This window comes from Ovis canadensis, chromosome 11 (genome assembly GCF_042477335.2).
Source record: "Ovis canadensis isolate MfBH-ARS-UI-01 breed Bighorn chromosome 11, ARS-UI_OviCan_v2, whole genome shotgun sequence".
Classification (NCBI taxonomy): Eukaryota; Metazoa; Chordata; class Mammalia; order Artiodactyla; family Bovidae; genus Ovis; species Ovis canadensis.
Genome location: NC_091255.1, coordinates 38,066,558 through 38,091,604, shown reverse-complemented (window position 1 = coordinate 38,091,604; position 25,047 = coordinate 38,066,558). Strand labels below are relative to the sequence as shown.

Below are 25,047 nucleotides of genomic sequence, written 5' to 3'. Positions count from 1 at the left end.
AGGCATCTGCTCCTGAGGCTGACTTCCTAGTCAGAACAGGCGCCACCCCGAGGAGCCCTGTGTCCACATGTGGAGCAGACATCACACAGGAGTGGAGGAAAGCCACTCAGGAGGAAGCCAACATCTGGGGAGGGGACTCAGCGGCTCCCTCTCCAGGTAGCCTCTTGAGCTGCCTGCGTTCTAGAGACACACAGCACGCTCTTCCAGTGCACCCAGGAGTAGGCACAGCGCTCCATCCAGGCTGTGCAGGTTGGTTCTCGCTGCGTGACGGCCAGAGGAACAAGGCCTCCTCCCGTTCCCGTAAAGTTGGCTAATAATACACTGCTATACCATCCATCCCCCACTGATCAGAGAAGGGTTTCACACCAGCCGCAGGGCCAGTTAGCCCTGAAAGTGGCCTGTTTCAGCATCCCGAGGCTCCTTCTCTAAGATGTGTCCCTCTTTGGATGGAAATCTTTTAAAACACACACACACGTGTCCCTTCTCCCTGCTCACCTCAGTAAAACTTATCTAATGTGATCTACTCAACACCACCAAGATAACCAGTAGTATCGTGTGTAACACGTGGAAACTTTCAGATAGGGAAATAAAAAAAGTAAAATCTACAATGTGCTCAACATAGCACCCGGTGTGCCTGACATTTTATTATCCTGCTGAATGCACATAACCAGTCTGCAAGGCAGCCATATTGTCCCCATCTTTGTGCTCAGTCGTGTCCGACTCTTTATGACCCCCTGGACATCAGGCTCCTCTGTCCATGGAATTTTCCAGGCAAGAATATTAGAGTGGGTTGCCCTTCCTCCTCCAGGGCATCTTCCCAGCCCAGGGATCAAACCAGTGGCTCCTGCATCAGCAGGCAGATTCTTTACCTTGAGCCCTCTGGGAAGCCCTCACCCCCATATCACAGATGAGAAAACAGAGGTTCAGAGAAGTTAGGCACAATTCCCGCCATCACACAGTGAACCAGACGGTGAGCTGTGGGGTTCACACCCTGGCCCATCTGACTCCAAAATTTCCACAGCCTGTAGCTGCTGCTATCTGCGCAGCTCTTTCCTCCAACAGGTAAGTTTCCAAATGGCTGTGCTTTTTTTTTGGTCACACCGTGCAGCTTGCAGGGTCTTAGTTCCCTGACCAGGGATTGTACCTGCACCCTCAGCAGTGAAAACACAAAGTCCCAACCCATGGACCGCCAGGCAAGTCCCCAGACGGCCGTACCTTCTGATCCCTGACGCCTGGTTTTAGAACTGTGCTCTCTGCTGCGGTTTTGTTGTCATTTCCATCCTTAGGGTTTCCAGAGAGCAGGGCTCTCTGCCTGACTCTGAGCCTCCTCCTGCCTCCCAGCTCCTCCTGAGCCAAAGCAGCTTGACCAGCCAGCCACCTGTGAGACCTCCAAGCTGAACACTCTCTGCCTGCATGAGGAAGGAGCGTGATGCAGAGGAAGACAGGCTACGTGACCTGCAGAATCTGGAGGAGGCCAGGAGCATCTCAGAGCTAGAGCTGGGTTCAATTAACGTGACCTGGGACTGTTCTACAAGGAACTCAAACTCTGTACGGAAAACATCCTTGCAGTTTCCCGGAGCTGGGTGTGGAAGTGGTTATACAGAGAGACAGGTAAACTGGTGACAAGAAGCTGTAAGAGCAAACTGAGCCTGATTCTGCTCAGGTGGCAGGGAGGGACCCCCGGCACCACCCCTGCCCGAGGCGGCCCTGCTCCGCCAATGCCTGAGGTGTGGCCAGGGCCCCTCGCACTGTCCCCCAGCCCACAGGGCTGCCTCACGCCTCTGCTCCGCAGCTGACCTGTGCCTGTCCTGACCAGGCCTCCCAAGGAGAGGGCCAGCCAGTGGACAAAGATGTGGACTCTGACGTGTCACCGGGCAGGCAGGACGGGACCTCAAGGAGACCACCCCCTTTCAGACACAGACCGACACTTTAGGAGCATTGGGCTTTCTTGGGTGAGGAGGGTCTCTAGGCATGGGGGTCTCCACCCAGCTGGAGCAGGGAGGTGGGAGTGTACACACCGCGAGCCCATGGCAGGCTGAGAGGTGCAGGCTTCCTGTATTTTTTCCCTTCAGCCGCGCGCCTGCCTGGCCCTCACAGAGCAGGCGGTTCACCAAGAGTGCTTTGACCTAAAATCACCTGAATCTCAAAAACAGTCGGCTCACCATTAGCCTGGGAACTGCTAAGGGTAAAGGCTGCGTCTCCCTTCCTCTTGTGCCCTCTTGAGGTGCTCTGCCCTGGGGCCAGCATACAGTGGGCGATTAACGTATGTCCCTGTGTCTTGGGGTCCACAGCCCTGCTGCCCCATCCCCGCCCACACCTCTTCCACTTCCGCGAGTGCTGTGTGTTGGGAGGGGGCCGCTCTTCCTCTCAAGGGGGAACTGGTGACAGTTAATGACCACGGGGTGCCCACCAACCACCCTCCCAAAGGCTTGTCAGGAAAGGTAGGGAGAAAAGAAGCCAACATAAAGCCGGACAGGAGTGGGCTCAGCTTCAGCCGTACCTCTGGTCTCCCGGCTTTGTTCCTTCAACCCTGATTTAGAAAGAGCCACGCTTGCTGGACCCTCTCCTCCCATCCCCGTGTTTCTCTGCAGGCACGCCACCCTCTAACCCCCACCCTGGCCAGCAGCTGTCTTTCCTAATTGGTCATGTATCTTAATAACAACAGGTCCTCAAGCAGCTGTTGCTGTGGATACTGTCTGGCGGGGTGGCTCCCTGTCATTAATTTACTTGCTGGTCCTACTGGCGCTTAAGAAAGGATTAAATTAACAATGACACTAATGAGACAGAAAGTTACACAGTGAAAGGAGGAGGAGGATTATAATTGTTGTCATTCCTGGCACAAGTTTACATTCACACAATTCTGTTACAACCCTGTGTTGTAACAAAAGTCTTGCCCAAAGTGCCAAGAGGATTTTCATCTTTCTGTCCTCAAGTTACACTCCTTTTCCCCACAGGACGCGATTTCTGTCCCCAGAATGCACCTTGATTTTCAAGCACGTGGCGCCTGCAGGATGGAGTTTAGGCAGGACCCCCACGAGGCCACCCCTCACGCTGAGTGAAGGCACCGCGGCCCCAGGTTCAGAGAAAGGCATCTCAAACTTCCAGCTTTCTCCAGCTGGAGAATGGTTATGGATCCTGCTCATTTCTATATATACCTCACCCTTGGCAACGGCAAAAAAAAACGTGAGGAAGGGAGCTGGCCCTCAGCTCGTGGCATCGGTCACTCCCTTTCCAAATATAGAGCCGGAATGAGTGGTGGGGGGACAGGCTATAAAAGCCGCAGCGGCAGCCCCCGGCGCTGCTGCGGGCGGAGGAGTCTGGGCGCCCCGCACAGCTCTCTTCCGTGTGTGGCTCAGAGGATCACACCTGGCTGTGGCGAGGTTAGTTAGAGGTGGAGCTGGGTCTCTACCTCCAGCACCCACTTCCTCCTCCCTGAGGTCCCCTCGACCTTGTCTTCAAGGCCCCCCTCGGGCAGGATCCCTCTGGATGCTCCATGGACCTCGGCCCGTCAGTGTGGCCTGACGAGCCCCCTCTTCCTCTCTGATCTGTGCAGAGGCTGTGGGGTCACTGGCCCCCACCCCTACCCTCACCTTCCCCGCCTGCACTGTGTGCCTGGCGAGCAGGTGTCCATGATCTCAAGGCCCCGAAAGCTTGTGTCAGTTTGCCAATTTGAGACTTCTCCCTGTTCACAGAAGTCAGAGGGGGCCTGGTCCTAGCCTGGAACCACAGACCTTTTCGACAGAGATGCTGTCCTTCCTGCCTCGTTCTGAAAGAGAGGCACTGCATGCAGACTGAGGAGGCTGCGTTAGTGGGCTGGTGGGAGCCAGGTCTGGGGGCACCTGGGGGCTTTGACTACCTTTATGAATCACTTGTAGGTCACATCCCATCTGCTCTTCCAGCCTGTCTCCGGGGTAAGACTCTTTTTAAGTTATTAGTCCTTTCCCCTTATTTGGTTAATTCAAGACCCGATTCAGAACTGAACTACACTATCAGGTGCCCTGAGTTTTCTTTTTGCATATTTACCGCAGGTCTGATTTCCACGGCTGCTGCTGTCCGCTGTCGTCCTGTGGGTGTGACTCTCAGGTGAGGGCGCAGGTTGGGTCCCTTGGCTCAGAAGTCTCCAGGGTACAGTTCCTCCCACTTCCAGGGGCCTGGGGGGCAGGAGCCTGTGGAGCTTAGACCAGGACAGGGTGGATTGGAGAGGACCTTGGACTGGGACAGGGAAGGCTGGGGAGAGGGTCTCGGCAGATGCTCAAGTCAGATGCCACCTCTGTTCTCAGAACAGAGTTGAAGGAAGCGAAAGCCAGTTTCCTCGTGTGAAGAGGTGGCCACCTTGAATCGAAGCAGTCCCCAAATTCCTTAGCTGTTTGCCATTTGGCACACTCTCTTTGAAGAATGGTGTTAACTTCTGATGGTGTTTATTTTTAAATTTCCCCTTGGCAACACCTGGGCTTTTCAGAAAAGGAAACTGAGTCCCAAGAGCTGCCCCCTCCTTCAGGTTCCTTCACCTGGATGGGGGAGCTTGGGTGGCATCCACTCCATGCCCTTTGCACAGAGTCGGCACAATAAGTGTGAATTTGATTTTTCCACGGGGGTGGATGGGAAAAATCAGATGCTCCTGGCCCACCTTGGTTGGGCTCCCATGGGGGCAGGGCTGGAGTCGGGGGTAGGGGGCTGACCTGGTGGGTTCATCCTCCAGCCAACACCATGAGTAGCGACACCGAAATGGAAGTGTTCGGCATCGCCGCTCCCTTCCTCCGGAAGTCGGAAAAGGAGAGGATCGAGGCCCAGAACCAGCCCTTTGATGCCAAAACCTACTGCTTCGTGGTTGACTCTAAGGAAGAGTACGCCAAGGGGAGAATTAAGAGCACCCAGGACGGGAAGGTCACGGTGGAAACCGAAGACAACAGGGTAAGCCACACCACTCCCTCTGCGAGCCACTGGCCCTCTGTCTGCTGCCCTGGCTGCCCGGTCGGTGCGTCTGCCCCACACCTGGCCCTCTCCACATGTGAATACCTCCCAGGTGTCCTCAGAGAAAGCAGCGTGAACCCTGGCCTCAGGTTGCACGGTGGGAGAACCGCCTGCCTGCGGCTGGCCGAAGCAAGTCACGTTCCAGCGCATTTGTCGATGTTCAAGTCACTCTAGGTCAGTGGGAACCAGCCGTGTGTGTCCCAAAGGTGTGGAGTTGGGAGTCCAACAAGAGGACGACCTTCTTCAGAGCACTCTCCTTTGGGAGCCTAGGTTTCCTCCTGATTCTTCTGGCGATAGTATGTAAGGAAGTAAGGAAAGCAGGTCAGAGACCCTAGTGGACCACAAGCTTGACTGAAGTAGCAGCGTCCCCATATCACGAAGGCAATGAGTAGTCTAGCCCTTTCCTTTCTGCCAGGCTAGCATGGGGGTGCTGGGAGGAATTCTGGACATCCCAACTGTCTGGAATTTAGACCAGAAGAATCCAGAAATGTTCTAAGAAAGGTTCAAATAAAATGGGGGTGGGGATCCAAATGAGAGGAGTAAAGGAAATAGTATCACTGTGTTGGAGGTGAAAGAAAACAGCATGGAAACCACCCACTGAAACCATCTTCCAAGCCCTGAAGCTCGAGGGCAGCTCTCAGTACATTTCGGATGACGGAGTGGGGAATGGCTTCCGAAGCTGCAGGGAGCACAGAAGCTAGACCCGGTGGAGGACAGTCCAAGATGTCCAGACCCTCATCTCACTGGCGGGCTGAGGCCTGGATGGTTTTAGTGAACCCCTGCTTGAAGGCAGGTTTCCTACCACCTGGCCCAGACGCGGGGCCGGGAAAACCACCATCTGCAACGGAGGTCTCAGACAGGAAGCGGGTGAGCGGAGGGTAGGAGAGCGGAAGGTGAGCTCCACGCCACGACGGGTCTGCTCCTCTCAAGGGGAGCATGAGGATGCCTGTCACCACCGCTCTGCCCAGTGGCGCCTTCCGCCCTGTAGTTCTCTGGCCCCAGAAAGGGAGTGGGGAGAGGGTTCCCTTTCACAGCGCAGGCAGGTGGGGATGAATGGGCGAGATGCTGGGTGGGGGCTGGGAGCTGCTTTCAGGGAGCTCAGGATGACTCGGGCTGCCAGCCTGGAGGTCCATACCACCGGCCGCCTCCTCTCTGTCCCTGCCTCGGGGATGCCATCCACCTGCCGTGCCCTCTAAGTAAACGCCAACACCCATGAGCCACTGGAACCGGATTTTGGCCCAGCCAGCATGACCCAGCTGAGGAGTTCCCGCTGGCTCCTGGGCCTGCCTCCTCCTCCCTGAATCCCCTCGAGATCCTCCTCTCCTTTCTGTCATCCTTCCCTCACTTCAGACCACTGGAGACGGAAAAAACAAAAGCCTGAGTATCAGAACCGAACCCCATTGCATCTCCTCCACCATGAGCCACCCCAGCCCCAACTGCCTCCCTGTCAGACAGGCCTTTCCTCCAGCACCCCCTCCTTCTGATCTGGGCATGGGAGACACACCTGTGCACAGAGACGCCCAGGTGTGCACCGTACCCCCTCCCTTGCAGACGCTGGTGGTGAAGCCAGAGGACGTGTACGCGATGAACCCCCCCAAGTTCGACCGGATCGAGGACATGGCCATGCTGACGCACCTGAACGAGCCGGCCGTGCTGTACAACCTCAAGGACCGCTACACGTCCTGGATGATCTACGTCAGTGCCCACGCCCGCGGGCTCCCGGGACCTGCGCGGGGGCGGGGCTGGGGTGGAGAGGCTCACGCGGAGACGGGCTTTGGAAGGCTGCTGGACGGCATCACCGACTCAGCGGCCATGAGTCTGAGTAAACTCTGGGAGTTGGTGATGGACAGGGAGGCCTGGCACGCTGCAGTCCATGGGGTCGCAAAGAGTCGGACACGGCTGAGTGGCTGAACTGAACTGAGGCCATTGAACAAAAGAGGGACGAGAGTGATGGAGGATGAGAAAGTGAGAGATGAGTGGGCCCAGGAGGGGACCAGAGGAGGGGTGGGGCTGAGGCCAGGTCCTGGTGCTGTCACTCAGCTGCTGTGGATGGTCACTGCACCCCTCGGGTCTCAGCTGCCTCATCCATAGAGAGAAATCGTATCTTGCCTCCTTTACAAGTTTCTCATAAAGAAAAGTGAAATAACAAAGGGGGAGGGTTTTATAGGCACACACCCATGTGTACATAAATATGCATATTTTATGCCCCCACAGACCTACTCGGGCCTCTTCTGCGTCACCGTCAACCCCTACAAGTGGCTGCCAGTGTACAACCCCGAGGTGGTGGAGGGCTACCGCGGCAAGAAGCGCCAGGAGGCCCCGCCCCACATCTTCTCCATCTCTGACAACGCCTATCAGTTCATGCTCACAGGTAGGTCTCCAAGGAGGAAGCCTGGAGAGGCGTGCAGGGCTCAGGGAGGCTGCAGGTCTGGAATCAGCCACCCCTCTAGTGCGCAGCCTCCAGACAACTGGGAGGTGCTTAAGAAAAAAAAGAGGCCAGAAATTTTAGGGCCTTGCAGGCCTGGGTGAGAAGCTTGGATTTAAGGCTACTTCATGTGAAACTGGCATTTTTGTGGGCCCAAAACAAAGGCTGATAGTTTCATATGGTTCAACCTAATATGATGGGCAGCAAGTGGCTGGCTGTAAGCAGGGGCTTAACCTCTTTGATCTGTATTCTCAAGGAGAAGTCTCTTTGAGCTCCCATGTAGGACAAAACAGAGTCATTGTACAGTGAACTCTGACTGCTGGAGACGTGGAGAACTGGGAAGCTCTTTTTATTTTTATTAAAAATTTTTGATCAAAATATAATTGATTTACAATGTTGTGTTAACTTGTTTACAGCAGAGTGATTCAGATATATATATATATTCAGATTTTTTTCCATTATGGTTTATGATAGGATAGTGAATACAGTTCCCTGTGTTATACAATAGGACCTTATTTATTTTATATATAGTCGTCTGTATCCAGTCCGACTCTTTGTGACCCCGTGGACTGTAGCCTACCAGGCTCCTCTGTCCATGGGATTCCCCAGGCAAGAGTACTGGAGTGGGTTGCCATTTCCTTCTCCAAGTTTGTATCTGGTAATCCCCAAATCCTAATTTATTCCTCGCCCACCCCTTTCCCCTTCGGTGACCATAGGTTTGTTTCCTATGTGAGTCTGTTTCTAGTTTCCAACTAAGCTCAGTTGTATCATATAGCCACGCGTGAGTGACATATGGTATTTGTCTTTCTGACTTACTTCAGTTAGTTGGTCCTTTTTAGGTTCATTCATGTTGCCGCAAATGGCATTACGTCACTCCTTTTTATGGCCGAGTAATATTCCACCGTGTGTATATACCCCATCTTCTTAATCCACTCCTCTGTAGATGGACATTTAGGCTGAGAAAGTTCCTTTTATAATACCATCAACCCTATTTTATTTTTCCCCTTGGCAGATCGTGAAAACCAGTCTATTCTGATCACGTAAGTATCCAAGGTGTAGAGCGTTTTCACAGCTGTGGCTCTTTGTCCCCAGTGCAGAAGGGGAAGATGGCACTTACTTTGTTCTGTTAGTGAGAAAGTACAGAGAACAAAGTCTGTGAAGCAGAGATGGAGGGGGACAGGCCAGAAGGCATGTGAGGCCTCAGGAAGATGGGGTTCCCTGTCCAGGGTGTTCAGTGGTGCCGTTCTCCCAGGGCCCTTGTCTCTCCGAATGGTCTCCTTTTTGTGGGGAATCTCACATCTGATGTGGCTCAGGAGGCTGTTCACACTCACAGGACACTTTTTCTCCTTCTCTCTCTTTCGATCGCTCTGAATAGTGGCGAATCCGGGGCAGGAAAGACTGTGAACACCAAAAGGGTCATCCAGTACTTTGCAACAATTGCAGCAACTGGAGACCTCGCCAAGAAGAAGGACTCCAAGATGAGGGTAAGGAGAGGAGGGTAAGGCAGGCTGGCTCTGCTTCTGCTGCTGACCCTTGTCTTAACTTCAGAGTGAGGAGGCATAGGGTATGTGTGGGGTGGGAGGTGCCCGTCTCCTCAGGGGAGGAGTGCTGGCAGGGTTGAAAATCGCACGGGACAGCCGGCTCTCCTAGACGATCCAGCGCATCGGTGATCTCACAGGACCAGATTCTGTGATTGCCAAGGAGACAAGCTCTAAGGCTCCGCCAAGAAAAGTCAGTCTGACATACACCAGAGTCACACACACCACCCGGGGAGAACTGTAGCGTCCATTTGCCTTTCAAAATGAATATATCCCAGCAGTATGGTGTGAACACAGGTGACCTCACCACCTGGAGAATGGAGGCGCTGAAGGGTTAAATGAGGTTCATGTCAAGATACCCAACCAGAGCCAAACACGACATGGCGACAGGGCTGAGTGAGGTGCTGATGACGTGGTTGGGCCCTAGGCTGGAAAGCAGGGGCAGGGGAGGGACCAGCTGGGGAGGAGGGGCATTGGAGCTCACCCTCACACACGGCTCTTCCTGCCCTGACTCCCTGCTCCAGGGGACACTGGAAGACCAGATCATCAGTGCCAACCCACTGCTGGAGGCCTTCGGGAACGCCAAGACCGTGAGGAACGACAACTCGTCCCGCTTTGTGAGTCTGTGCTGGGTCGAGCTGGGGTGTCCGCCAAGGCCAGCGAGGAGGCACGATCCCTGCTTCCAGGAACCTGCAGTCCTGGGGGTGGATAATGAAAGGAGGAGGAAACAAGTCCACAAGACACTCTGACGGTTCCCTAGAAGGTGGGGCGGTAGAGGGGGCCGGGTCTCCTTTAGACAGGGCCGGCAGAGGAGCCCTCCTGGGGGGCGCTGGTCTGTGAACCTGAGATCCACAGGGTGAGGCCGGACACAGTTGCAGAGGCAGGGAGGGGCTGGTGGAGCCAAGGGATCTCCGGGGGGTCTGAGAGGCTGGAGTGAGGCAGGCTCTGCGAGATGAGGTGGGGAAGTGAGGAGGGGCAGTGGGAAGGGACCTGGAGCCTGGGGAGCATGCAGGCCAGGAGAAGGGTCTGGTTTCATTCCAGAAGTCAGGATCCTGTTAGAGGGAAGTGATATGGTTTGATTTGCATCTTGAACAGAACATGACTCTGCTGACTGGGGTGGCATGTGGAAGCAGTGTGGAACAAGGGAGTGGGGGAAGGCACAGCAAAGCAGGGAGAGAGGTGACGAGGACGCTTAACTGCAAGTTCCCGGGGGAAAGGCTCCGTTCCACTCCCCAGGTGGGCAGGAACACCTGGAGTCAGGTTACCTGGTCCCCCTTCCCCGACAGGGCAAGTTCATCCGCATCCATTTTGGTACCACGGGGAAGCTGGCCTCTGCAGATATTGAAACGTGTAAGTAGATTCGTAGGATCAGATGTTTTGGGACATCGGGGCAACAGTTTGGAAGACACTCCCGTGTTTGCGTTCCTAGATCTGCTGGAGAAGTCAAGGGTGACCTTCCAGCTGAAGGCTGAGAGAAGCTACCACATCTTCTACCAGATTCTCTCCAATAGGAAGCCCGAGCTCATAGGTGAGGATGCCCCCGAGGGGCTGGTCTGGGGCCTGTCAGCTCTTGGGAGAGTGGACTGAAGAGAGCTGTGCCTACTTGCAGAGGAAATTTGTTTTAGAAATGGGGTGTGGCTGTTTTGACAGTGATGTGCCAATCTGAGAAATGCAATCCAATGGACAGAAAAAGAATGAGGCACGATTGCCTTCAGCGTTGGTTCAGGGAAACTGGCTGCATGACTTAGCGTTTAGTGGTCCTCTGATGCCCTCTTGTGGTCAGCCACAAAGCCAATCTTCCACCAAATGCTGGGAGGCCCGCGTCAAGTCAGAGGAACTGCCAGCTGGTGGATGTCCACCGCGCTTTTCATATGGCACCTAACAGGGGCTCCGTGCCCTTCTCTGCTCTCTGGCTATGTCTGCTCTGCATTCTGGGCCCAATCCTGGAAACAGGCTGCAGCTTTCAACAGGTTTTGGAAAAGACGACGATTCTACCAAACCATCTGGGCTTCCCTCCAGTGGCTCTCTGTGTCTTGGCCCACGCTCAGCCTGTTTTCCTGATTAATCTTTCCCAACCGACATGAATCTGTGCTGTCTGCACACAAAGCAAAAGGGTTTAAATGTTCTCTCTGGGGTTTGTACCCTGTGTGGCCAGGGTGGGTGCAGAGTCTTCCCCGGACTTTATATTCAGCTACAGTGTGAGTATGAGAGGCTGTTTAGCCCCAGGCGGGGGTATTTCCTTTGCATCCATATGACCCCCTCTAACTGGTCATCATTGCAGAGCTGCTGCTCATCACAACCAACCCTTATGACTACCCCTTCATCAGCCAGGGCGAGATCCTGGTGGCCAGCATTGACGACGCTGAGGAGCTGCTGGCCACGGATGTAAGTAGATCAGGGAGAAGGATGTGTGTGTGGCGGGGGGCTCCTGCTCCATCACTGACGTCAGCCAGCTGACACGCTCTCCTGCAATGCCAGAGCGCCATTGACATCCTGGGCTTCACCCCCGAGGAGAAGTCTGGGCTCTACAAGCTGACGGGCGCCGTGATGCACTACGGGAACATGAAGTTCAAGCAGAAGCAGCGGGAGGAGCAGGCAGAGCCGGATGGCACAGAAGGTACCCCATCACCCGCTGGGGCGTGCGCTAGAGCTGGGGCCTCCCTTGAAAGTGATCAATCCTCCTCCCCCTGGAGAGATGAACCTCTGCGGGGCTCAGATGCCGACAGGTTACTGCCCTGTCTGCTGAGTCACTCGAGTGGTCCTGCTTCAGACACGGTGAGGAGTGACCAGGGTTTTGTGGAACCCAGTGCTGCCTTTTCACAAAGCCCATTATATTCTCTGGGTGACTTAGTGCCCACAGGTGAACAGTTTAGAGACACATAATGTAAACACATGGAGATGAGCTGAGCTGAGCCTTGAAACATCTGGAGGATTTTCAGAGGGGTTATTTGGCTTTGCCAGTTACCTGGGGTTTCCCTTGTAACTGGCCTTCTTTCCTGCCAGTGGCTGACAAGACAGCCTATCTGATGGGCCTGAATTCATCGGACCTCCTGAAAGCTTTATGCTTCCCCAGAGTGAAAGTTGGGAATGAGTATGTTACCAAGGGCCAGACCGTGGATCAGGTAAGTGACTGCCAGGAGGCTGGGAAGGGATGCAGGCACCCGATGCCTCCTGCCCACAGACGCAACACAGGTGCTGACCCCCACACACAGGTGCACCATGCCGTGAACGCCCTCTCCAAATCCGTCTACGAGAAGTTGTTCCTGTGGATGGTCACTCGCATCAACCAGCAACTGGACACCAAGCTGCCGAGACAGCACTTCATTGGTGTCCTGGACATCGCAGGCTTTGAGATCTTCGAGGTTTGCATTCCCGATATTCAGGTGGCTTTATCTGGGGGCTGGTTCTCAGGATTACAGGCAAGATGTCCAGGCAGGCACTTGTCACCCCATATCACATCTGGGAGGGGCACTAGACGGAGTGTGGGTCAGGTAAAAGCATGTACACCCATCAGAGCATGTTGTCAATGTCTACCAGGTATAAGACTTGCAGGTGAATAAAAGATAAGCTTGTAGTTTGCAGATGATGACGAGAAGTATGTAAGTACGCAGAAGACCAACTATAGATAAGACAAACTGTGGTCAGGGTCCAGGAGAGGCCCAGGCCGTGGACTTAGGATACGGAGAGGTATCTTCTAGCTTGAGTTCTGGAGAAAACTTTAAGACGTGATGTGAGCTGAGCCCAAGAATGTGACCGCACCTGAAAGCATAGCTGAGCTGCTGAGGCCGAGACAAGGAGAAAGAAGGAGGTTGGTGGGTCTTTTAACTTCGAAAGCAGTCTAACCTTCCGTGTGGACATTATGTTTTTGATGTTAGTACAACAGCCTGGAGCAGCTGTGCATCAACTTCACCAACGAGAAGCTGCAACAGTTTTTCAACCACCACATGTTCGTGCTGGAGCAGGAGGAGTACAAGAAGGAAGGCATCGAGTGGACGTTCATCGACTTCGGGATGGACCTGGCCGCCTGCATCGAGCTCATCGAGAAGGTACCTGCCACGTGTGCTTGGTAACCGCCCCTCACAGGCCTGATGCTTGTCATTGCAGCTCACACCCACTCACCCCGTGTGCGCTCTGCCTTGGTCCAGCCTATGGGCATCTTCTCCATCCTGGAAGAGGAGTGCATGTTCCCCAAGGCCACGGACACCTCCTTCAAGAACAAGCTGTATGACCAGCACCTGGGCAAGTCTGCCAACTTCCAGAAGCCCAAGGTGGTCAAGGGCAGAGCTGAGGCCCACTTCTCCCTGATCCACTACGCGGGCACCGTGGACTACAGTGTCTCAGGCTGGCTGGAGAAGAACAAGGACCCCCTGAACGAGACGGTGGTCGGGCTGTACCAGAAGTCCTCCAACAGGCTCCTGGCACACCTCTATGCCACATTCACCACCGCGGACGGTAACAGACTCCCAGGCTGCCTCGAATCCACCCTTCTCCCCCAGCTCAACCCACAAAGGAAACAGCTCTGGAGGCCTGCTAACACCACACACCATCTTTTCTTTCAGCTGACAGCGGAAAGAAGAAAGTTGCCAAGAAAAAAGGTTCTTCCTTCCAAACCGTCTCTGCCCTTTTCAGGGTAAGAAAAATAGAAGTTTATTTGCTTGTAATGGGCTTAAGTCATCTCAAAATGAGCAACGTAGAGATGCTGAACTTGGTTTATTCAAGAATAGTGATGTGGTCTTAACTGCTTACTGTCACTTAGGAGAGTGGTGGTATATGTAGACGAGTGCTAACAATTGCAGGACCAGAATTTAACCCCCACCTTACACGCAACTGGCCGGGCTGCCTGGGAGGCGAGTCCTCAGCATGAACTTTCTGACTTGCCTGAAGGACACAAGGCAGTAGCGTCTCAGGCGCCCAGTGGAGCCAGATAGCGCCCCTGAGTTAACTCAGCAGGCGTCCTGTTCTTGGCTGGTCTCTGGCTCACTGTGAAGCAAGACTGTCATATCAGTGACTTGCCTACACTTCTTGCCAAATGGACTATTGAAAGGCCTTTTGAAAAGAGTTAAATAAGACCTTTATTAGAATTCACAAGAAGTTTAAAATACCTTTTTTTGTTACACTGTATCTCTGTGTCTGTAAAAGCCTACAGTCTGCTCACTGTCAAGCTGAATCTTTCTCTTTTAGGAAAACCTGAACAAGTTGATGTCAAATTTAAGAACAACACACCCTCACTTTGTGCGCTGTATAATTCCCAACGAGACCAAAACCCCAGGTAAGACGCCCGCCGGCTCTGGAGGCGGTGAGGTCAGGTTTCAGGAGAGTCTGTGCGAAGCTGGCGCTGCTTCTCTCCTCAGGTGCCATGGAGCACAGCCTGGTCCTGCACCAGCTGCGCTGTAATGGGGTGCTGGAGGGCATCCGCATCTGCAGAAAGGGCTTCCCCAACAGGATCCTCTACGGGGACTTCAAACAGAGGTGCGTAGTAAGAGGGCTTCCCCAGCAGATCAGCGGTCAAGAACCTGCCTGCCCATGCTGGAGACCCGGGTTTCATCCCTGGGTCAGGAAGATCCCCTGGAGAAGGGCATGGCAACCCACTCCAGTATTCTTGCCTGGAGAATTCCATGCACAGAGGAGCCTGGCAGGCTGCAATCTGTGGTGTTACAAAGAGTTGGACATGACTTAGCTACTGAACATGCATATGTAATAGAAATGTTCCATTTGTTTCTTGAGGAGGTGTGTAAATGCTGGAATTTGAGAGGGAAAAACACTGAACAGCTGTGGACTCCATGTAAAATGATTTAACCACCACCTGGTCAAGGTATACATGCTTCTTTCTCCCACACTTTCTTAGGGCCTTCTCTGATACACCACGTGGCAGAAAAGGACGTGGCAAAGAAGAGTTAGGAGGCCTAGATTTCAGGCCACTGTTTGGCCTGTGACCAAGGGCAAGTTTCCTTCCCTCTCAGGACCTTGGGCTTCTTGCCTCTTGGAAGAGAGGCCTGAACTGGTTTCCAAAGTTCACGTCTTTGCTAATAGCCTATGATGTTTCTGTGTCCACATGGCAGATACCGAGTGCTTAATGCCAGTGCCATCCCCGAAGGGCAGTTCATCGACAGTAAGAAGGCATGTGAAAAGCTGCTGGCATCCATTGATATCGACCACACTCAGTACAAGTTTGGACACACCAAGGTACTGTGTCAGTTCCAACAGACGCTGGCCTGTGGTCCCTGACAGACTCTTCCAGAAAACTGACCCAGGGCATCTGTCTCCCCTCAAGGTGTTCTTCAAGGCTGGCTTGCTGGGAACCCTGGAGGAAATGAGGGATGACCGCCTGGCCAAGCTGATCACCCGGACGCAGGCCGTGTGCAGAGGGTTCCTCATGCGTGTGGAATTCCAGAAGATGGTGCAGAGAAGGTCGAGCGGGGTCTGTGCTCAGATCTGAGCTCTTTGGGAGAAGTGGGGAGTCTCTCTTGGAAACAGCTGATGTTTTGTTTTCAGGGAGTCCATCTTCTGCATCCAATACAACATTCGAGCCTTCATGAACGTCAAGCACTGGCCCTGGATGAAACTCTTTTTCAAAATCAAGCCCCTTCTCAAGAGTGCAGAGACGGAGAAGGAGATGGCCACCATGAAGGAAGAGTTCCAGAAAACCAAGGATGAACTGGCCAAGTCAGAGGCCAAAAGGAAGGAACTGGAAGAAAAGCTGGTGACTCTAGTGCAAGAGAAGAATGACCTGCAGCTGCAAGTGCAAGCTGTATGTGCCTAGGGATTCAGATTTTTTTCTCCTAGATTTGATTATCTGAGAAAACTGGACCTGGGGTGGGATTTTTGCTTGTCACTGGGTATGTTTCATAAAGGATCCCATTTATAACAAAATACTTTGTTATTGTTCACTTCCTGAGTTGTGGCCAGCTCTCTGGGACTCCATGGATTGCAACATGCCAGGCTCCTCTGTCCTTTACTATCTCCTGGAGTTTGTTCAAATTCACTCATTCAACAAAATACTGGAATGTCACTGGAATTTCCTTTAAGACATTAAAGGAAATCATGATTCTCATTTTTTTTTTTTAAAGGAAAGTGAAAACCTGTTGGATGCAGAGGAAAGATGTGATCAGCTGATTAAAGCCAAGTTCCAGCTGGAGGCTAAGATCAAGGAAGTGACAGAGAGAGCTGAGGATGAGGAAGAGATGAATGCTGAGCTGACGGCCAAGAAGAGGAAACTGGAGGATGAATGTTCGGAACTGAAGAAAGACATAGATGACCTTGAGCTGACCCTGGCCAAGGTTGAGAAGGAGAAGCACGCCACGGAGAACAAGGTACACCCTTGTGGGTCTTTCCGCTGCTTTGGTCAGTACAAACCCAACTTGATATTTTCTTAGAATTGCTTGTGGCATCTTCCTAGGTTAAAAACCTCACTGAAGAACTTGCCGGGTTGGATGAAACCATTGCAAAGTTAACCAGAGAGAAGAAGGCCCTCCAGGAGGCCCATCAGCAGACTCTGGATGACCTGCAGGCAGAAGAGGACAAAGTCAGTTCTTTGAGCAAAATCAAGAGCAAACTGGAACAGCAGGTGGATGATGTGAGTGAAGGATGCCAATTGGGAGGCCTGGGTTGGGGCAGGAAGAGCCCCCGGGGCACCCATGGTGCAAAGCATTTGTTCTTAAAAGGAGATGGTGCCTTTTGCAGCTGGAAAGCTCCCTGGAACAAGAAAAGAAGCTCCGTGTAGACCTGGAAAGGAACAAAAGGAAGCTGGAGGGAGACCTGAAGCTCGCCCAAGAGTCCATCCTGGATCTGGAGAGCGACAAGCAGCAGCTGGATGAGCGGCTCAAGAAGTGCGCCCTGACACCGCTATGCTCAGGTTTCCCGTGCCCGGGTGTCTGGTCCTCACACGCCCTGCATTTCCCTTCACAGGAAAGATTTTGAGTACTGTCAACTGCAAAGCAAAGTGGAAGATGAGCAGACTCTGGGCCTGCAGTTTCAGAAGAAAATCAAAGAGCTGCAGGTAGGAGGCGCTTGGGACTCTGCTTTCACGCTCGGCCACACATGGTGAGCTGGCGTGTCTGCTGTGCATTATCAGAGCAAGGGGCAGGACCGCGGGCCTCGTCTGTCCAGGCTGACAGTAGCAATGAACAGTTTTTCCACAATTTAAACAAAACACGTAATTGAAGTATTTCACATCAACCCATAGTCAGAGTGGAGGATACTCATTATCAGCCGCTGCAGGAAAGGCTCATGTCAGGGGAAACTCACAGTCTTGGGAGCAGCCCAAGACTTGGCTGGTCTAATGGGAGAGGAAACTAGCCTGTTCTTGACACTGGGAGTCAGATGGCCTGCCCGCACAGGCTCGGATCGAGGAGCTGGAAGAAGAGATCGAGGCCGAGAGGGCGACCCGCGCCAAGACGGAGAAGCAGCGCAGCGACTACGCCCGGGAGCTGGAGGAGCTGAGTGAGCGACTGGAGGAGGCGGGGGGTGTCACGTCCACCCAGATAGAGCTGAACAAGAAGCGGGAGGCTGAGTTCCTGAAGCTGCGCCGGGACCTGGAGGAGGCCACCCTGCAGCACGAGGCCATGGTGGCTGCTCTTCGCAAGAAGCATGCGGACAGCGTGGCCGAGCTGGGGGAGCAGATCGACAATCTGCAGAGGGTCAAGCAGAAGCTGGAGAAGGAGAAGAGCGAGTTCAAGCTGGAGCTCGACGACCTGGGCAGCAACGTGGAGAGCGTGTCCAAGTCTAAGGTTCAGGGGTGGGAGGCAGGGGGCTCCCACCATTGCCCCTCCACACCTGAGCACTGACTCAGTTCTCTCCCTTTCTGTACCCTGCAGGCAAATCTGGAGAAGATTTGCCGCACCCTGGAGGACCAGTTAAGCGAGGCCCGGGGCAAGAACGAGGAGATTCAGAGGAGCCTGAGTGAGCTGAGCACCCAGAAGTCCCGGCTGCAGACAGAGGCTGGTGAGCGCTGGGGAACGGGAGGGGCGGCGCCTTCCGGACACCCACCTGGGACAGCAGGTCAAAACCAAAGGCAGGATTTGTTTGGGGAGGACTTCTAGGGAAGCAGATTTTTGGGAGAGAGGCAATCAGAGTAACCTACGAAAGGCCATTCAGAGCGCCCTGGAGGAGGTGAGCACTGAGAGGCCAGTAAGGAGAGAGGAGTGAGGAGGCGCCCGGCACACCCCCTGCTCCCCGAGCACCCTCGAGACGTTTGCCACCAGGGTGTGCAGCGTCTCACCAGGGTGCACACTCAGCTTCCTTGCCCTGGACACGTGCCTTCACCCCCAGATCTCAGCACAGTGCCTTACACACAGTAGGAATGTGTGAGTGAATGAACAGACAGATGAAATAAAAATGTTTCCCTTCTGGACACAGGTGAGCTGAGTCGTCAGTTGGAGGAAAAGGAGAGCACAGTATCGCAGCTTTCCAGGAGCAAGCAAGCATTTACCCAGCAAATAGAAGAGCTCAAGAGGCAGTTAGAGGAAGAGAGCAAGGTACATAGCTGAGGGAATGCTCCCCGATCTAACCTCTACGCACCACCTACAGAAACAAAAGACAACTTTATTCATGGGTGATGACAGCGGGAACACATCTGGACTGCGTCACACACACAGCCTGAAACATTCACACACTGGGCCTCTCCTCTCTCCTGACTTCCGCAGGCCAAGAGCGCGCTGGCCCACGCCCTGCAGTCCGCCCGCCACGACTGTGACCTGCTGCGGGAACAGTACGAGGAGGAGCAGGAAGCCAAGGCTGAGCTGCAGAGGGCACTGTCCAAGGCCAACAGCGAGGTGGCCCAGTGGAGGACCAAGTACGAGACGGACGCCATCCAGCGCACAGAGGAGCTGGAGGAGGCCAAGTACGTAACTCTGTCTTCAGAAGAACTAGCACTTCTAAATGATCAAATGACAGAGAGCACTGACATTAGCACTGCTTGAGAGTGAATGTCACTGTCTTTTAAGGCAGTTCTGTGCCAGCAGAGGACTTGTGTGAGCACATTTCATTGAGACAAACGACTGTGATCTTGGTTAGAGGCAGGCAGGCTACTAATAACTGATTTTTAGCAGACAGGAGGTTCTCCTGGGCTTATGAAAGGAAAGCTGTTTGAATCACATAGGTTAGTGATTCCAGCTAGATGAATAGTGATGTTCAAGAAGGACTGAAGCTTAAACAGCATCTGCTTCTCATTTGTTTTAAGGAAAAAGCTGGCTCAGCGCCTCCAGGATTCCGAGGAGCAGGTGGAGGCGGTGAACGCGAAGTGTGCGTCCCTGGAGAAGACCAAGCAGAGGCTGCAAGCGGAGGTGGAGGACCTGATGGTCGACGTGGACAGAGCCAACTCCCTGGCCGCCGCCCTGGACAAGAAGCAGAGGAATTTTGACAAGGTGCGGGGTGGGCGCAGGAGGTGGGGCCCCAGTCCTGACTGCCCCAGGAGCAGTGAGACCTGGGGCAAGCCCCTAAAACCAAAGGGGAGTGGGATGCAGGTGGGGGTCCCCTCCAAACACTTCAGTGGAGACAAGCCACGTCCTCCAGTGTCGTCCAGCCCCAAGCATTCTTGGTCCCCAACATGGCTGGTCTGTCTGGGTGGCTGATGTGGAAATCTAATTCGGGTCCTAGAGGGAGGGTTTCTGGCAGCCTCCCCTTCAGTATGACAAGTAAGGTTGATCTGAACAGAGGTTTTAATGAAATATTTAGAAGTGCAGGGCCATTTTCGCAGTAGGGAAAGTAGGCCCAGCTAATTCCTTCCCAAAGGGTCCACTTGCTTTTTGGAGATGGCAGTTACTGTTGACCAGTGACTGATCTTGAATTGATTTATGGAATGAAATCTTGGTTAGTCAACAGGAACAAGCAATGCAGCCAAGGGGACCCCGATTCTCAGAGTGTTTACACTCATGGGGGTCCTGAGATAGAAGCTGGAGGTGAAGGGCCATGAACAGAGGTGCCTTTCTCCCCGGCATTGCAGGTGCTTGCCGAGTGGAAAACCAAGTGTGAGGAGAGCCAGGCGGAGCTGGAGGCATCTCTGAAGGAGTCCCGCTCCTTGAGCACCGAGCTCTTCAAACTGAAAAATGCCTACGAAGAAGCCTTAGATCAACTTGAAACTGTGAAACGAGAAAATAAGAATTTGGAGCGTAAGCAGTTTGTGTGAAATCCCCCTTCACGCTATCGCCAGAGTGTGAGGCTGTAGGAGTGTGACTTCAGGACCCAACCTCATCTGCGTGTCTGTTAGCGCAGCCACAGGAAGCATTCCACACCCAAGGGCTTGTTTCCGAGCCTCTCTGTGTCCAGTATCTTATCTCCAGCAAGCAGCATCATTAGAGCTTGATAAACTAGTTAAGAGCATCCGGCTAGTGCTTCCTCTGTGTGGAAACCTGTACGGAAGTTCAAGAGCAATCAAACTTCTCTCTTTACAGAGGAGATAGCAGATCTCACGGAGCAAATCGCTGAAAGTGGTAAAACCATCCATGAACTGGAAAAATCAAGGAAACAGATCGAGCTGGAAAAGGCTGATATTCAGCTGGCTCTGGAGGAAGCAGAGGTGAGCAGAATGCCAGGGAGGCAGGAAGGCAGCAGATGCTGTGACGGTGGGGCTCCAGCCTGGCCCCACTCGAGGTCTGCAGAGTCACAGTCCTCATGTTGGTTCTTTTCCTAGCAAACTATGTGGACAAATACCTGTGAATACCTGCGAATAATCTTGAAATTACTGGAGAAAATCACTACGTTAAAATAGGTCTAAAAATGAGATTTTACAAAAGGCTGAGATGAATTTAAAATATCTATAGTCTCTTAAGTGCCTAAGAAATATGATCTAAATGTTACTGTTGATTCATAGTATAATAAAAACAAACTGCAATGAAATATTTTATTCCTGCACTGAAGGTAAGTTAGGGATTTTTTAAAAAAGAGTTTTGAATATTATTGAGTTAGTTACAAATATTCCATTGGAGTTTTCTTACCCCAGAGAGGAATGTAGCAGGCTCTGTCCCATCACTGGTATCATTTCTGTTTTGTTTTTGTTCTTCAAAGGCCGCCCTTGAACATGAAGAGGCCAAGATCCTCCGAATCCAGCTGGAACTGACACAAGTGAAATCAGAAATCGATAGAAAGATGGCCGAAAAAGATGAAGAGATCGAACAGCTGAAAAGGAACTACCAGAGAACAGTAGAGACGATGCAGAGTGCCCTGGACGCCGAGGTGCGGAGCCGGAACGAGGCCATCAGGATCAAGAAGAAGATGGAGGGGGACCTGAACGAAATCGAGATCCAGCTGAGCCATGCCAACCGCCAGGCCGCGGAGACCGTCAGACACCTCCGGAGTGTCCAGGGGCAGCTGAAGGTGTGTAGGCTCCCTGGTGGGGAACCTCTCCATCCTCAGACACGCACAGCAATGGGCTGGCCTCAGGGTCCTCTGGCCTCAACTTCACGCAGACGCTTCCATTACTGTCTGGCCAGGATACCCAGCTCCACCTGGATGATGCTCTCCGGGGCCAGGAGGACCTGAAGGAGCAGCTGGCGATCGTGGAGCGCAGAGCCAATCTGCTGCAGGCCGAGGTGGAGGAGCTGCGGGCCACCCTGGAGCAGACGGAGAGGAGCAGGAAGATCGCAGAGCAGGAGCTCCTGGATGCCAGTGAGCGCGTCCAGCTCCTGCACACCCAGGTGAGCGGAGGGGAGGCGGGCCGGGTCCTGGCCTTGGACGTGCCGGGTGGTAACCCTGCTCCTCCCGCCGCAGAACACCAGCCTCATCCACACCAAGAAGAAGCTGGAGACGGACCTCACGCAGCTCCAGAGTGAGGTCGAGGATGCCAGCAGGGACGCGAGGAACGCTGAAGAGAAAGCGAAGAAGGCCATCACCGACGTGAGGCCCCTCCCTGCCCTGCACTTCATCCAGGCCCTCTCTCTCCAGCCCTAAGCTGGTTCCCATCAGACCGGGTGGGGCCCCCCCAGGGCACATGTTGGGTGAACTCTGCTCTAGAAGCACTCCCCTGACCCCCAGAACTCAGCGTATGCCCTCCCACACATTAATAAGGGGGGCATGAAAAATAACAGCAGTGTGGATGAGAAAGACCGGAAGGAATTCTGTTCATGTCTTGTGCCCTGGGAGAGGTATGCTCTTCTTCCCTTCTATTCATGGCTGATTCCAAATATGAAAACGAGACACCCCCCACCCCCCCGCCTTGTTTGGACCGTACCTAACAGTCAGGTCACCTCACAGAAAGCCCACTTCCCGCCCCAGCACCCACCTTCCTGCTCCAGAGGCCGGTCCCTGGACGCGCGGTTCCCACAGCGCCACCTGCTGCTGGTGGGGAGCACTACCCCGCGATTATTCGCGCCCTGCACCGTCCGCACCTCCAGTTCCCTTAGCCTCCCGACCCCACACCTGTGACGCTGGGTTATAGACTCAGAGTTCTATAACTCACGGGTTGGTAATGAAAGAAGGGATTTCCTTGGGGTGGGGAGGTCCCAAAGGGGCCAGTTTAAGAAAGGGAAGAAACCATTTCCCATGCAGCCCTTGGAGGTCTCACTGTCCGGCTTACATGCCTGGTGCAGTTCTTCCCAGAGTCCATGGTAATGTGGTGGGCTCAGGCATCATGTCACCTGTGCCCTTTGTCAGCAGCATGGCTCTAGTCCTCCGGGTCCCCAGGTTTTGACAGTTCCAAGCACCTGACCTTTGTTTACATATCAGTGGGATGTGCTTTTCAGGCGGCCATGATGGCCGAGGAGCTGAAGAAGGAGCAGGACACCAGTGCCCACCTGGAACGGATGAAGAAGAACCTGGAGCAGACGGTGAAGGACCTCCAGCACCGCCTGGACGAGGCTGAGCAGCTGGCCCTGAAGGGCGGGAAGAAGCAGATCCAGAAGCTGGAGACGCGGGTACTTGGGGAGGGACCCCAGCGTAATAAGCGGAGCTTTCCAGCCTGCCCTGGTCATGCTCCATCTAGCCCCAGACTAATTTCCCAAGTGCTCCCCCAGATCCGAGAGCTGGAGTCTGAGCTTGAGGGGGAGCAGAAGAAGAACACTGAGTCTGTCAAGGGCCTGAGGAAGTATGAGCGGCGGGTCAAGGAGTTAACTTACCAGGCAAGTGGAAGGAAACCCCAGGGGCATTTCCTCTGTGATGCGGAACCTCACCCTGGGTCCTGTCTGATAACAGGGAGAAACTCTTTAGCCCAGGCACTGGGACCTTTTGCGTCCCTGTCCCCTCCTGGTGACCTGCCATCCCATGTTCTCTCTTGAAGAGTGAAGAGGACAGGAAGAATGTGCTGAGATTACAGGATCTGGTGGACAAACTTCAAGTGAAGGTCAAGTCCTACAAGAGGCAGGCGGAGGAGGCTGTAAGTCAGCACGACCCCAGGGCGACAACCCGCCCTGCTTATGCCCGGGAGCTCCAGAGAGGAGCTCACTGCTCATACCCACTTAACTCTCTTTTAGGATGAACAAGCCAACGCTCATCTCACCAAGTTCCGAAAAGCTCAGCATGAGCTGGAGGAGGCTGAAGAACGGGCCGATATTGCTGAATCTCAAGTCAATAAGCTGCGAGCGAAGACCCGAGACTTCACCTCCAGCCGGGTAGGTGATCCTGAGGCACTGGGTGGGGAGGACGAGGAGGGGAGGTGTGGCTCCCGGGGAGAAAGCCCCCCGAGATGGAGACATTTTTGAGATGGACGGGACCCTGGAGCACCATCGACTTTAGAACTGGTCCGTCTGGGATTTGCTTAGAGCCACACAGCTGAGAAGAGCCCGGCTAAACCCAGGTCTGTGAGTCCCAATAAAACACTCTCCTGAAGAGCAGGGAGTGGGCCCTCCGTGGGAACGGAGCTCTCGGGCGCCCTCTGCCGCCGGCCTCCGTCACCGCACTCACCGCGTGTAGGTCCCTAAGTGAAGGTCGCTCAGTTGTGTCTGACTCTTTGTGACCCCATGGACTGTAGCCCACAAGGTTCCTCTGTCCATGGGATTCTCCAGGCAAGAACACTGGAGTGGGTAGCCATTCCCTTCTCCAGGGGCTCTTCTCAACTCAGGGATCGAACCCAGGTCTCCTGCATTGCAGGTGGATTCTTTACCGTCTGAGACACTAGGGAAGACCACCCCTGGGCTGTTCTGAGGACCAGGCTCTCAGGCCTGGGGTGACGGCCACCACCTAGACAGTCGTGTATCCATTTGCCTGCGATCCAAGGAGTACCCTGTGTCCTCTGAGACAGACAAGCAAGCAACCGCATGCTTGCGGGGAGGGGAAGCAGCCGGAAGAGAGGCTCTGCTTATATAACTAGAAATGCCCATTTTCTCCCCAGATGGTGGTCCATGAGAGCGAAGAGTGAGCCCCCTCCTCTGCAACAGGACAGAAAATATGCAAAATGTGTATTTTCATGGTTCCTGATTCTGATACTTTTCATGTGACTGCTTTTCACATGCAATAAACTTTGTTTTCAGTTTGGGGCTGTTTCGTTGTATTTGTTTTCTCTTCCCAGTGTGGAAATGGTTCACTGGTGATATTTATGCCCAATGTGGAAATCTCAGCAGATGGCTTGATAAAGCTATTCCGCATATTTTCTGGGGTGTGTATGTGGGGACAGGGAGAGATTGCTTTTGGTTTACATTTGAGATTAGGTTAACCACTGCTCTGGCAGGAGAAGGGGGAGTTTGTCCAAAGAGTCATCCCCCAGTACAACATGAGGGACGCATGAAGGCTTGGTTCAGGAAAGCCCTGTCTCAAATTGAACTGGGTTATAAGGCAGGGGCTAGAGTCCCCCTACACCCTCTCAGGGAACTGCCCTGGAGTACAGGAAAAGTTTGTTAGGCAGCACTCCACGTGAGCGCTGCGCTAACTACTGGGAATACATAACTGAGTGAAATAGCGCCAGTCCCCCAAGAGCTCGGGCGACATCTGCCACTGAGTTCTCGGCTCAGTGTACATGATTTCAAAGCCGCACAGCAGAAAATCCCAGCCCTACCCAGGGTAAGCCTGTCTTTATGAGAAAATACAGTAGGAAGTCAGAATACTACCTGGGCGCCCTGCTACAGAAACAGAATCGTCAAACTTGGAATTATTTGTTCGTCATTATCAGAAATATTGCCAAGTGCCCTCCTTTATCTGATTCTGGGGGATTAGATGACCCAGACTTAGGAGGAGTTAGAGCATCAGGAGAGC

General features: G+C 53.6%; 1 protein-coding gene across 2 annotated transcripts; it reads left to right on the top strand.

Moving 5' to 3' along the window:
- The first annotated feature begins 3,294 nt into the window (after positions 1–3,294).
- Positions 3,295–24,331, top strand: LOC138414980 (myosin-3). Of its 2 annotated transcripts, XM_069542907.1 has the most exons (42): positions 3,298–3,380; positions 3,876–3,911; positions 4,029–4,083; positions 4,700–4,911; positions 6,523–6,666; positions 7,186–7,342; positions 8,409–8,436; positions 8,772–8,880; positions 9,459–9,551; positions 10,221–10,284; positions 10,364–10,462; positions 11,216–11,319; positions 11,413–11,551; positions 11,938–12,056; positions 12,147–12,296; positions 12,810–12,980; positions 13,080–13,386; positions 13,494–13,564; positions 14,116–14,203; positions 14,286–14,403; positions 14,994–15,117; positions 15,206–15,342; positions 15,427–15,682; positions 16,002–16,244; positions 16,331–16,507; positions 16,615–16,760; positions 16,840–16,930; positions 17,271–17,660; positions 17,748–17,874; positions 18,289–18,407; positions 18,576–18,772; positions 19,112–19,295; positions 19,874–20,039; positions 20,322–20,446; positions 20,935–21,243; positions 21,360–21,563; positions 21,637–21,762; positions 22,608–22,778; positions 22,878–22,982; positions 23,141–23,236; positions 23,334–23,471; positions 24,191–24,331. In XM_069542907.1, the coding sequence occupies exons 4-42, from the start codon at positions 4,708–4,710 to the stop codon at positions 24,215–24,217; spliced, it is 5,823 nt and encodes a 1,940-aa protein (XP_069399008.1). In that variant the 5' UTR covers positions 3,298–3,380; positions 3,876–3,911; positions 4,029–4,083; positions 4,700–4,707; the 3' UTR covers positions 24,218–24,331. The 2 variants fall into 2 exon arrangements, with proteins under 2 accessions (XP_069399009.1, XP_069399008.1); XM_069542908.1 differs by lacking the exon at positions 3,876–3,911 and having other exon boundaries at positions 3,295–3,380.
- The last annotated feature ends 716 nt before the right edge of the window (positions 24,332–25,047 follow it).

Coding starts and splice junctions, on each gene's coding strand:
- LOC138414980 (XM_069542908.1), top strand. CDS start 4,708: ATGAGTAGCGACACCGAAATGGAAGTGTTCGGCATCGCCGCTCCCTTC. Junction 7,343..8,408: donor CTATCAGTTCATGCTCACAG/GTAGGTCTCCAA, acceptor TCCCCTTGGCAG/ATCGTGAAAACCAGTCTATT. Junction 17,661..17,747: donor AGAGCGTGTCCAAGTCTAAG/GTTCAGGGGTGG, acceptor TGTACCCTGCAG/GCAAATCTGGAGAAGATTTG.